At 40.7% G+C, this 13,586-nt stretch overlaps 1 protein-coding gene across 2 annotated transcripts in view; it reads left to right on the top strand.

The window, feature by feature from the left end:
* Positions 1-13,586, top strand: part of CHCHD3 (coiled-coil-helix-coiled-coil-helix domain containing 3) — a 278,747-nt gene that overhangs the window by 180,398 nt on the left and 84,763 nt on the right. For both annotated transcript variants that reach the window (XM_047694914.1, XM_047694913.1), the window contains exon 5: positions 1,482-1,565. In XM_047694914.1, coding sequence (XP_047550870.1) covers positions 1,482-1,565 — 84 coding nt within the window. The remainder of the gene's footprint in view (positions 1-1,481; positions 1,566-13,586) is intronic.

Below are 13,586 nucleotides of genomic sequence, written 5' to 3'. Positions count from 1 at the left end.
AAAAATCTCCTTTCTCTGTAGATCATATAGTCATGCTTATTTTCTTCACACTTAGCTTTTTTAAAAATCCTTTCTCTGTTTACTTTTTCTTTTATATTCCTGATAGGCTAGTCAGGTTTTTACTATGTTGTACCAAGGAGCCATAGATTATTATGTACTTATATATGAATATATTTTAATATAATCTTAATGGATCTTTTTAAATGTATTCACATGCTTTCAAGCAGCATGAACTTTTCATTGAAATCTTCTATTCAAACTGTAGCAGCACAGTGTCATTTAACTGTGTCTTAAGTTAAGCAAGTTCTCTGATTTTTTTTTTCCCTATTGCCTTCTTTGGTTTGCATCTTAGCTATCATCTATCAGATTTCTTTGTGACATCAGGAAAAAAATACTACTTCTGTTGTTAAATAACTGTTGTTTGTTTTTAACATGCTGCAGGACATTGAAGACAAAGTAAGTAGCAAAGCAATGACCTATAAATGTGCCAAGTGGGGAAACTTAACTAAGCAGATTGTGGAAGTCACCCTCACACACGGTTGAGCCATGTGACCCTTATCACCCTACAAAAACATGTGGTACATGGCAGAAGGGCTGGAATGCCAAAATACACACTTGCTGAATATCTTAAGATTTCTCATCAAGTGTGTATTCAACATTTACTGAAGCAAAAATGTTTTAAAAACTTTTTAACTTGAGGTGAGACTGGGAAGTCTGTTCTCGGAGATAAGGATTACTTAAATGTAATGATGAAGATACAAACAACAATTTGAGAAATGCATTTTTTATTAACCTTGAAAAACATCCATAAGGAACTATTCTTGTCATTATTTTTCATGTATCAAAATAATTGTACTACCTTTTTAATTTTGAAAAAAAAAACCTTTGAAATGGGATGACTGAGTTTTATAATTAACTATTTTTATTTCTTACTATTAATTTTTAATTATTCAAAAGACACTTACAGTGGTTTTTGCCCCTTGCTCCAAAGACTACTGCTTCATAAAAAAGAAAATAGACTAATACATGGACTTAGGTGCAGGTTTTAATGGGTAATTTAAGGGTTCTCAAACGTAAGATTTATGTAGGAAATGTCATATAGGCATTTTTGTTGTCCATAAAAAAGAAAAAAGATTAATAGCCGTGTGGTTTACACTTGGGATAAATCTAAGTTTTATTGTATAAAATATTAATCCTTGAAATTACTCTTCAAAAGAAGTTAAACTGTCTGTGCCGTATTCTGACACTTTCTGACAAAGTAGGGCACAGCTGTCACAGTAAAAAAAAAAAAAGTACAATGCAGACTCCTTCTTTACATTTAAATACAGCAATCATCATCTTATTAATATTGTTCTATGGCAGAGACCTAATAGATTGCAAAAATCTTCGGCTTTATGTACTTATTTCTAATGCAATTTATACTTTTGCTTTGCTGTTGCTGCTTTTTCTTGATATAGTATATTCTTCATTTCTTTTTTTAGGCTAAGCAGCTGGAAGAGAAAGATCGAGTGATAAAGAAGCAGGATGCATTCTACAAAGAACAGCTGGCTAGACTGGAGGAGAGGGTATGACTATTTCTTGTCATTGATTCTCTTCTAGAACCACATCTGCAACTTTCCCATAGAGTTATTTAAGCATCGATAATTAGAATGACAGCTGCTTCTCCTAGTTGAAAGGAAGTGAAGAAGCCAGGCAGGTAGATCATTCTCACAGGGGATGTCATTCCTTCTTTGGTTGTTTCGGGGTGTGGTCTCGTTATTGGGTCAAGGAGGCATTTACCGCTCTGCCCTTCCCCCAGGTATTTTGTCTGTAAACGTTTAGAAACTGCGCTGCCCCCAGGTCAGACAGGAGACTGCTGCTCTTGACTCTCCGTAACGTTGACGAAAGTTGAACGGGTTCATAGAAATGGGTGTGTTTTAGGAATATATTGGCTTGCGTAATCTCGGTTTCACTGCATTTATGGGTAAGCAGTGGGCAGGAGTTGAAGAGTAGGACTGAGGAACAGGAGTTAGGAGGAGGAGTTGAGGCAGTACCTGTGGGAGGCCCTAGAGTTTGACAGAGATGCAAAGGCAGGGATTAAGGCCAAAGCAGGAGGAGACCGTGGGTTTCAGAATGGGAGTTTGAGCCACCTTGTCAGTGCCCCTGTCCAGTAACGTAGATTTGTCTAGAATCATTTCACACTGGGGCCATACAAAGCTGGGTCTTTCTTCCCTTGGATGGAAACCTCTAAAATTTGGTTTGTTTAGAGTAAGATAATAACTTTCATAAGAAAGTAGATAAAATAAGAAATATAGTATTAAATCCCGTTCAGTACGGTTATTTACACAATATGCTCACCTGTGTCTGTGTGTCACTGGTGTGCGTGCTGCTTGCGTGCAGGGATCATTTCTTCCTTCATCGAACAGATGTCTACGTAAGCCCCTAATATACATCAGGCCCCGGGCTAGTGCCAGAGACGTGCTAATGAGGAAAATGAATGAAACTTTTGTCCTCCGGGAACTGAAGTGTATATAGTGGACAGCAGGTTGCAAAAAAAGCCAAGAAAAAGGAGTCCCAGGGCCTTGGAGTGTAGGTGTGGGGTCTGGTGGAGAGGGAGGGCCCGTCTGATAGACGGTGTTTGGGGAAAGGTCTGCAGTAATGGGAAGCCAGCCAGCGCCAGAGCCCTGCAGCGGGCTCTGTGTTCGCATGTTAGAACGGCTAAAGGGTTTGTGAGTGCGGGGAAGGGCTTGCTGGCTGTTGTCTGAAGCAAGAAAGACCTAGTAAGAGGTAATGGCGGTAATTCAGAGAAGGGTTTCTGATAGCTTGGGCCTGGCTGCTAGCCATGGAGGGAATGAAGCGTGGGGTTGGATATTTCAAAGGCAGAGCTGATCAGGTTTGTTGATAGTTTTGAACATGAGTGGAAGAACTCAAGGATATCTAGATCTATGGCTTCTGTACCTAGAAGGATGGATTTTTCCATGGGGAAGACTATTCAGATATGGATCTGGATACGAGTGGTGGAGAAAATCAGGAATTTGATTTTAAATACTTCAGGTTTGGGGTATTTGTTAAGACATCCAGGTAGAGATGATAAATAAGCATAGAATGGAATGGCTTATGGCAGGAGTGAGCAGATTTTTCTGTCAGGGGCCAGATAGGAGTTTCTTCAGACTTTGCTGGCCATGTATGGTTTCTGTCACGACTACTCCGCTCTCAGCACAGCTGCTCAGCTCTGCCATTGCGGTGTGACAGCAGCCACAGCCAGTGTGTCAGTGAACAAGTGTGACTGCATTCCAGTTTTTTTTTTTTTAAGATTTTATTTATTTACTTGACAGAGAGAAATCACAAGTAGGCAGAGAGGCAGGCAGAGAGAGAGGAGGAAGCAGGCTCCCCGCCGAGCAGAAAGCCCGATGCGGGGCTCGAACCCAGGACCTGGGATCATGACCCGAGCCGAAGGCAGCGGCTTAACCCACTGAGCCACCCAGGCGCCCCTGCATTCCAGTTTATGGACACTGAAGCTTGAATTTCACATGATTTCCGTATGTCATGAGATATTCCTCTTTTGATTCCTGTCCTGCCGCTGCCCCCACCCCCAACCATTTAAAAACCTGAAACCACTCTTAGGGCCTTGAGAGCAGGCTGGATTTGACTCAGGAGTTCTAGTCTGCAGAACCCTTGTTTAGAGCACAGCCTCTGGACTTGGGTTGAAGGCATTGGACGGACATTTACCTGCTGAGTTTTTGTAGCCTGTTACTTTAGATTTCAGCTTCTTCAGCTGTAAAATGAAGATAGAATCGTACTTACCTCACAGATTTGTTAAAATTCATTTTCGTAAAGCACCTGCAGTAGTGTCCCACACAGAGTAACCACTCAGTCAACTCTTAGTCTACCTCGACCCTTCCAGAACGCTGTGCCTGCAAGTAAATGTCAGCTGAATAAAATGAACGACTGATTGTTTTTTGAGGGGATTTACCCAGCACCTGTTCTGTCCCCACCCAGTGACCGTTTTCTTTGCCATCAGGTAATACCGCGCTAGGTACCTTTTGGATTTGTCATTGATCACTGTCAGGTACGAGAAAAGACAATGAAAAATACTCATCTGTTTCTCATAAATCCACCAATCTGATGGTGGTAATTCAGTGATTAATGTGAAATACTGAGAGGATTCACTCTTGGCAGAGGAAGCCGGTCTGTTGAGCAGCTAGCTGTTGTTTTTGGCCTCATGTTAGCACAAGGGGTGGCGGATCAGATGGAGTCGTGGTGGGTGATGATGTCAAATCATTGCAATTGGCATCTTTTTATGTAGGTGAAATATATATTTTTTCCTTTTTGAAGATAAGGCTGGAAAGTAGTTATTTAGGAATTTTAACTGAAAACGAGCAATACCAGTGAGCTTGGAAAAATCCTACAGTGGAAGAATCGCAGTACTATTTGTTACTACCTAATAACTGCAGGCTGGACTAGGAGTCAGGAGGCATGGTGCTGTCATCCGTTATTTGACAAGTCACCTCATCTCTTCTGGTCTCTGCTGCTTTATCTATGAAGTGGGGATAATACTCCATTCCTTGCTCACGTTTATGAGTTATTGGGGGGACCAGATAAGACGAAGTATATAAAAGCTCTTTGAAAACTGGAAAATGCTTAACAAAAGCTGTTGCCATTAAAGAATATCTGCTTACTTTCCATTGTATACAAAACCCTAAGAATCATGAAATTACTTTAGTATTGCTCAACTTCCTGCTGTCTTCTCTCATTTCTGTAAAATCATGTTTATTTATTACTGCCATTCCTGAAGTAGCTACATTAATTTCCTTCAATTGGATTTCTTCCAGGAATATGTGAGAGATGTAGGTCTTCAGTGATGAAGCATTTTGCAGGCTTAATGCAGAAGATTGCAAAAAGAGTTCCCCTTGTTTTGTGATGACCGTGAAAAGTGCAGTGTCTCACCATTTCTATTAGAAATTCTACATACAATTCATGTTAGAAGATATAGAAGTGCTGAATCCAGTAGTGCATGATGTAAAAAAAAAAAAAAAAGATAATAATATTATGATAACTTGTAGAATCACCTAATGTGTACTATAAGAAATCGAAGTTGCCTATGGTTTAATAGTGGTTTAAGTACATGTCTTTATTTAAACCAGATGAAACGATAAAGCCATAAACCAGACACCAGGTGGTGTATCGTTACTGGAGAGGGAACATTGACAGAATCTCACAGAATCATTCCAAAAGTGATCCCCATCAACTAGATGAACACCGTCATTATGTACACGATCACTTTTAGATGACTCATAGTCTTATTACTTGAACTGTTCATTTTCATTGACTTGATACGAATTTCTTTTGAGACTGTGAACCCAAGTCGCCCAAGCATGTGGAGAACATTTGGTTCTGTAGCACAGCGTGGCTTGCCTCTTTGATCTATTTCAATACATTCCATCAATTAGGTAATCCCTATGTGTGAATGGAGCTTTCTCTCGCATGTGTTCATACTCGTTAGTTCACGTGTCTGAGAGGACTTTCTCCTGTCACCTCCTTATGAGGAGGAATAAGTATGATTTAACTGGACACCAGTTCAACCTTCTTAGGACCAGTATTCCAAAAGCAGTGACTCTTGACTGAGAAAGAAAGTCAAAGCCATTTGAAAAGTTTTTCAAGTCCTTATTTCATTGCAAAGGTTGCCGGCTTTATCAAGCGACATTGACATAGATGTGAAGTGAATTTCTGTATTTTAATAACATGTCATGAGGCCACAGTTAGGTGTGTGGCCTAACTGAAAGAGACTTGAGTATTAACTCCTGGTTGTTGATTTAAGAGACTTGGAGGATATTAATTCCTGATTGGTGATTTGATAAGAGGAAGCCCAGGGCAGCCTTCAGAGACAAGGTTCTTACATGTTTTTAGGAAGCTTTCCACAAACCACTAAGGGAGTGCTCTATAGTGTTTTATATTACCTCTCTTTGTGGTGCCACGTCTATGATAATTGTGATTTGTTATCTGTGTTTATCATATAAATTCCTTGAGGGTAAATGTCATTTTCTCATCTCTGTATTTACCATGACTCACAGAGGAGTTCAGTGAATAAACCCTAGATTTACTTAATACCATAAAATTGTGTCTTAAGTAGTTAATGTATAGTTTTTGACTAGCCACAAAGTACCTGATATCTTCTTCACTCATCATTTAAATTAATACTATATATCTATCCTATGAGAATCAAGTTTGTCTTGATATTTGTAGCATCATCATCATTGCGATAGTAACTCACAATAACATTTATTGTGCATTTACGTGAGCTAGACATTTGGCATGGGTTATGTCATTTGATTCACACAGACAGCCCTATAAGGTTGTTGGTCCTATTATTTAGATGAAGGCCTTAAGGCTTCAAGTAACTTGCCCAAAAATATCCGACAAAAACATTTGGTTCTGAGCAGGTCCAACACCTGCGCTTTTTGAGCCATTAGCCAGTACTAGCTTTAATAGTTGTTAGTTCTGCGCTCAAGAGTTAAATCCTACTGGTTGCTTGTTAGCTCTTTGGGTGGTAAGTTAGTTCTTTTTGGCTTCTAATATAACTTTTTAGGTCCCGATGTTAAAATGGGATTAATGCTACCTCATAGTCTACAAGATTGTTAAGCATTCAAAATGTAGAATCTTCTCCCCAGGATTTGGTACTTCCTGTGGACATTTGGTCAAAAAGGGAATAAATAAAGTCTTACTACTTAGCAGCTGCAGTATACCGCTAAGAGTTATTTTAATGTCTAGTTGTGCTTCTTCTACTTTGAAGTAAGAAAGCCATAGTCATTGAAGCAATTCACAAATGCCTTTGAGCCATTCGTTCATTTGTTCCTAGTGTTGGTAGCAGATAGGCCTAGCATTCCACCTCTAGAAAGAAAGAAAGTTTCTCTTACTTTTGATAAATGCTTCCATGGTTATTTCATTACAGTCTGGATTGCATTTGTGTTCTTCAGGGAATGTGTAGTAGTCTGTTCGCTCTTTGGGAGGGAAGTGAGAAGCAAGACCAGGCCATGATTGAAGAGGCCAGAGTCCAGATTCTCCCAGGGATCTTCCAGGATGAAGGACCCCTTTCTCCCCAAGACATCTTGCAGATTTGAGTTCTTTGGTGATTAGTGTGTCTTTGCGTCTAACTTCCCAATTATGAACTTGAATTGATATGCTCTCCTCTTTTCTCTTGGCGTTCATAAGAATGGCGGGGTTTGGCACAGTGTGAAGAGAGCTATAAAAGCCTTGGTGACTTGAGCTGAGGGAGATAAGAGGCCTTACATATAGTCACAATGTTCAGATCAACAGGGTAGTGGGATCTGTATTGCTTTCAGTTTATAGGCTCCCCTGGATTTCAGTAGGTATTTGCATACACACTGCAGTCAATCCCATACAATTAAGGAGAGAGAATTGTACAAGCTGGGCAGAAGAAAGCAGTGCAAAGAGAATGGTGAAAAATAAATTGTCATTAAGAAGAAAAGTACTTTACTAGTTCGTCACCTGTGGAGAGAGTTACTAATTAAATTCTGAGGTCGTGCTTACTTACACCAAATGAGCAATTTTTAAAAGCCTTTTACTTATAGTGGGTGGCATATCTTCCATTGCATCATAAAGTGTCGGGCTCATCTGTATGATTAATTGGCTTTTTTGATTGCTTGACTTCTTTGTCAATTAGTACCTTGGTTTCTCTATTCCTCTCTGCAGAGCTTGGGGCAAAGTAATGCCGACAACGATAATAAAAAGAAACGACAACAGAACAGATTATTGTCAGCCCAGTGTGCTGCTTTTGGGAAGAAATTATTATGTATTTTTACTACCAGATGAAGTCTGTCATTACAAAAATAGTTCACTGAGTGAAGCTTGGTCAGCCTTTTGATGGGATTAATGCAGGATAGAATCACAGATCACTGACATCTAAGATACTAAAACATAAGGAGTCTTTTCTGGGGTAGGAAGATAATTTAATACATTTATGGGATTAAAAAAAACCTTTGGTATTTCCCCCCTTTGAGTGCTTTCTGAGCGGTCATCAATGATTTTAGGTCCTGTGGGTAACTCATACACCTCAGATCAGTGTGTGTGTGCTCTGGCCATACAGTGTGACATAGCAAATTCAACACAATCGTTAAAAGCATAACTTTGTGGTAGATGACTAGTTTGCAGTTGTCAACCTAGAGATATTTATTATTCCATTGACATTCTGAATTTTTGTACTGGTTTCCTCATGCATCTTGAAATCAAGGCTGATTCCCTGTGGTCTGAAGTCACCTAGAGTTGCAGAAATAAAGTTCTCTGATCCAGGATTTGGACACCGAAGGCGATAGAAATCAGTGATACTTTTAATTGTAACGCCATTACACACGACAGGGGTTTTAGGAGTGGTTTGCTAGCATGGCCCTTGAGTTGCTCTTATTTTTCCTCATTAACAAGTAAAGATAGCTCACAGAAATGTGCTTTGATCGTCATTGTTAGGTAGAGAAATTAAGAAGGGCCAGTATCATCCTATCTTTGCTAATATAATGGATGTATTTATTTATAATGCAGGTTCAAAGACTTGGGCCCTTTTGCACTCTTCACTGCCTCCCTAAAGGAAGCTCAGGATTGCAGATACTCCAAAGACAGCAAGCAGGAATAGATTTCTTTTCCCCACTTCTGTTTTGCTCTCCTGCGGGGGAAGGGAGCGAACCACGCAATGTAGTGCATATGGGGTCCTTATCCTTAATTCATTATTCAACAAGTCTTTCAAACACATTGGCTTTTCTGTTAACCTCTCTGAATTTCCTAATGGGAAATGTGGTTTGGGTAACCTTGAAATGCTTTTTCAGTCTGGCTTTAGGGATATGCAACCTACATTCTTTTCTGGGGTAAGCCTGTTAAAAGTGCGTCCCGTGAAAATTATCCCTTTAACTGGAGCCAGTTTTTCTGTGCTGAACTTTAGAGGAAAGATTTGCAAATCGTGGGATCAGCACTTAATTTGGGGCTCTATTTACCATGTAGACTGTCAAGAAGTATTAACCTGAAGGTAAGATGAGAACATGGAGTACAAAGCTATGAGCTGATAGCACACAGTACACCAGGTATTAAATAGCATTATCCATCCTGCTTGCTACAGTAAATAGGATTTCACCATTATGATGTGTCAGGGCTTTCAGTGAAATCAAATTTACAAGACACTAAACTGCCATCCTCTCTGCTGAGCAGCTTTATTCTGGGATCTTGCCTTCATATTAATCCTGTTGGTAGGAAATACTTGTACCAATTGTGCATGGAAATTATAATTTAATGATCTCTTCCTTTTCTCTATTCAGAGCTTAGAATGGACCACTGTGCTTTGCAGTGATAGCCCCAAGGCTCTGAGAAAGAGATAATACAGAGTTCAGCTTTAAAGCCCAGTATTACTGTCTTTTTGTAAGCGCTTGTAATGATCCTAAGTGCTAAGATGCCAACAATACGGGTTGCATACTTTCTCAACTCTTCACATTCCCTTTACCTCATGAAAGACCATATACCATCAAATAATTAAATTCTGTTTATCATGACAGGTTTTAAAAATGGTACGCCACTTGAATGTGTAAAGACAAGGTGAGAAATAAAGTGTTACGAAATCCAGGGAAAATTAATTTCACTTTTAAAGATTCTGTTTATTTTGTGTGGGGAGGCTCAGCAAGACTGTTTTATTTGTAAAACAATTAATACTCCCTTTCCTTTCTTTGGGAGCTTTTCTTGCTATTGGTAGGAATGTTGAAGATAGGAAGTAATTCTGTATTTTTCCGGGGCCAATGTGATTGAAAATGGGCTGGATCTCTGAACCTTCTTTGCATTCAGTTTCATAATTAGTGATTGTTTTGCTTCTTGATAGCTTGTTTATTTATAAATTTCAAATACACTCCATTTAGGCAGACCAGTCAATGTTTATTTCCCTGTTTTACTAAGAAATTAAAATACACGAGTATTAATTTTTTTAAAGGAAATTGCAGGACTGGTGTTAGAAAATGCTCTTGAATCCCATTTTTATGTTCAGACCGTGAGCCAGCTGTGCCTCTATAAGGGATTACATTTCAGCACTTTAGCTTCAGTTAGAAAGATGTATTTGGTCATTAAAACATTTGCAAATAATATTAGCTCATAACATCGTCAAAGAAGAAGTACCCACATCGAACTTGGCATGTAAAGCAGGTTGGCACAGTGAGAGCAGCATTCAATAAAGAGAACCCAAATCTAATTTGGCTACACAGACGATGATAGGGTTTTGATCTTGGTCATTCTTACTGGAATTTTCAGGGGCTAGAGGGAGTCCTTGTCATTTACCATTCATTCTGGAACACATTTGTTCAACTCCTCCAGTGAGCCAGGCAAGGGTGTGTAGGACCCCCTTTGGCATCTGGTACAGAGCTTTGAATTGCCACAGTGGGTCCATGGGGGCTACGGCAGACTATTATTTTCCAGAGCAGAAATGTTTTGTGAGGAGTAGCTGCTCCTTCTGTCTCAGAGAGCTGGAGACTATGGGATTTAGAGGGGAATTTAGTGGGTTAGAGAGATCCATCAGATGATGAAAAGCTCAGATAAAGACCCAGTGAACTGATTGCCTTAAATAGTGGCCTTTGAAAATAAGTATTAAATACCTAAGCTCCATGAAGCCCAGAAACAGTTCCCCTTGGATCACCACAATAGTGCTTGGCACATAGTAGGCACTAGATAACTTGTAAAAATTAATGTGTTTGTCAGGAAGTGGGATGGGTTCCATGGCCAAATAATTTTGAGGAATGTTGAGTTTAACTAAGCTGAACAGATTTCTTTACTGTAGGGCCTTCTCAGAGTTTATATACATTCAGAGCTTCCAAAATGATGCTACTGCATGCCGTGTTTCAGCATTACACTCCAGCCACGGAATCTTTCTTTCAAGAAACGCTAGCTTATCCCGGCACGCCATCTGAGGTCTGCTGTGCCCTGCGCAATGCCCGTTCTTAGAGCTTCGGGTCCTTCCTAGGGCGTTGAGGTCAAGAAGCCATAGAGTTCCATTAGTAGAGTTCCTAATGTGAAGGCTTCTGAGGACCTGCAGCCATCCCAGAATGACCTGCCTTCGTACTGTGTTGCGAAAGAGGAGACAGATGAGATAGAGGCCTGAGAATTCTTAAGGTCCTCTGGAGTAGGAGTTGTTCACACTTTTCTCTTTATAATCTTTAGTCTTTCTAAGAATCTCTAGAAAACTATGCCTGTAATTTTCAGTGTTATATTTATATTCACAGTCCTTATTTAGGCTTGCATTATTCCAAGCTCTGCAGAGTTGAGAGCCATGGGTAGTGAGGTTTCCCTGGGGCCCTTCCATCTCAGGACCCGGATTCATACTCTTTAACCTAGGACTCTTACGTCCTTGGCTGAAGAATCAGGCATGGGGGCTGATGTCACCAAGGATCGAGGGTCCAAATAGGAATTTTTTTCATAAAATGAAGTAGGATGGTAATCAAATTAGACAAATACTTAATAATCATTGCAGGCCTTTAAAAATCTTCCCCCAAGTGTTTACCAAGATCTAAAGCTAGAGTAATAAGGAAGAGATGTATTAACACCTTCCTTTCCTTCAGAGCCTGGAGTTTTCTGTGACCCTTGAGTAAGAGTTGATGGGACTGGCTACTATTTGATGAGGAAGCTATAGGGTTTGCTTGCCTAGGTCAGAAAACGCAGTCTTTGTATCCAGTGAGTTAAGCTGAATGAAGGTCAGTAGTCTTGGACTCTGTAATTTCATTCTCTCTCAGAAACCATTAAAAACAAGAGATCCAGGGAGAAAAGGTGGACACAGTACTGTGCCCTCACTGTTAGTAGTTCTCATTTAGATCTGTAAGGCCAAGAACCTTGTCTGTTCAGTGCTGTATCCCCAGCCCCTGGCACAGTGCGTGGCACATAGTGGGGGCTTTGCGAACCCTTCTTGAATAAAGTAAACAGGTTTTCAGGAGGTAAAAGGCTTTTATCTCAACAACTGTCCCCATGATTTGGATATTCATCTTCCAGGTCGCTTAGTGTCCACCTAACGTCAAGTTACACCTTAGCCTGCAGGATTTCTGTGGAAACCTGGGTGAGGGTCCTTCTACTCCAGTCATGCTAGCTACTGATAGTACTGCAACTGCATATCTTACCTACATAAAATGGAACATCAGTGTAGATACCACTTTTTGAGCAAACTTTGAAAGGAAATTAAATCATATTGCCTAAACAGTGTTCTTAGCTATTACTTTTACGTGACTTTGAAGGGAAAGGTAAACAATTTTATTGACGAGCCCTGTCCTCAACAGAGTGCTCAAATTCATGGATTATCCCCAAACTTGGCTTTGGGTGAAAATGCCCTTTTGGGCTTTGCACTGTGGACACCCTTGCTATTTGAGGCTGTTGGCCAAGAAATATAGTATCTGTGTCTCTGTCCTCAGCAGCGTCACCCAATCTTTGTTGTTGGTTTTGTTGGTGAGGCTCAGAGACCTCAAGTAACTTGCCCTGAGTTTCTCAGCTGGTGCAGCCAGGTCCCTGTCTCCCTCCTCACTAACAGCCTTTCCTTCCGTGTGACCTTTGCATTCTGGCCTGGCATTTATCCATGCAGTTCCACTCCCCTGCCCCCCACTTTAAGAAGATTTTTGGTGGAAGTGGGCCTGACACTTTTGGAGCCTCTAGAGTTCAGGCGTGTATTCTCAGCTGGGTTTCCCTTGGTATCTTCTGTACTTGGCTTCTTTCTTAAACTCAGCACCAGTAGGCAGGTGTAATTGTGGATCGTGTTCCACAGTAAAGAGAAATTACACCAGTTTCATTAGAGGGCATGGGCCAGATGATGGATATAGTTCATCTGTGAAATACACAGGCTATGTTATAGGAGAGAGAAGGATCTGTGGATCGGGACTTACTCCTCCGGGGAGATGGAGAGAAAGAATGGGGTCTGAGAAATATAATGGGGAGAAACATCCAGAAATCAAAGTTCCACACCAAGCCAGATCAGCCAGGGTAATGTTGGGACATAGTGTGATGGCAGCAAGGGGAGAATGGGATGTGGTGTCCTCTAGTGATCCCCATCCAGCTTGCACGTTCGCCCTCAATATCTTCCTTTGCCACGGCCCACTTTGCAGAATTCTTTCTTTCTAGAGCACCTTTGGTGAGGGGACCCGGAGTCACTGTATCCATGGTAGCCTAGCCTTCTTCCTTGCCTGCTGATGAGATTGTATACATATGGACTCTTGAGGCATTAACTTCCTGTACATTTCGATTATGGTCACATAAATAGGAGTTTACTGTCAATTTCCTTCCTCTAACTTAAGGCCACAGTTAATAGTCGTCCTATCCTAGAGCTACGTGACCTTGCAACTCAGTGGCTTCCCTAGACTCTGCCTCAGAATTAACCCGAGTAATTTATAAATCTCAGAAATCGGGGCACCTGGGTGTCTCAGTCATTAAGCATCTGCCTTCGGCTCAGGTCATGATCTCAGGGTCCTGTGATCGAGCCCCACATTGGGCTCCCTGCTCAGCGGGAAGCCTGCTTCCTCCTCTCCCACTCCCCCTGCTTGTGTTCTCTTTCTCGCTGTGTCTTTCTCTGTCAAATAAATAAATAAAATCTTCAAAAAAAAAAA

Source organism: Lutra lutra, chromosome 11 (genome assembly GCF_902655055.1).
Source record: "Lutra lutra chromosome 11, mLutLut1.2, whole genome shotgun sequence".
NCBI classification, from domain to species: domain Eukaryota; kingdom Metazoa; phylum Chordata; class Mammalia; order Carnivora; family Mustelidae; genus Lutra; species Lutra lutra.
This window is presented reverse-complemented; position numbering and strand designations above follow the sequence as displayed.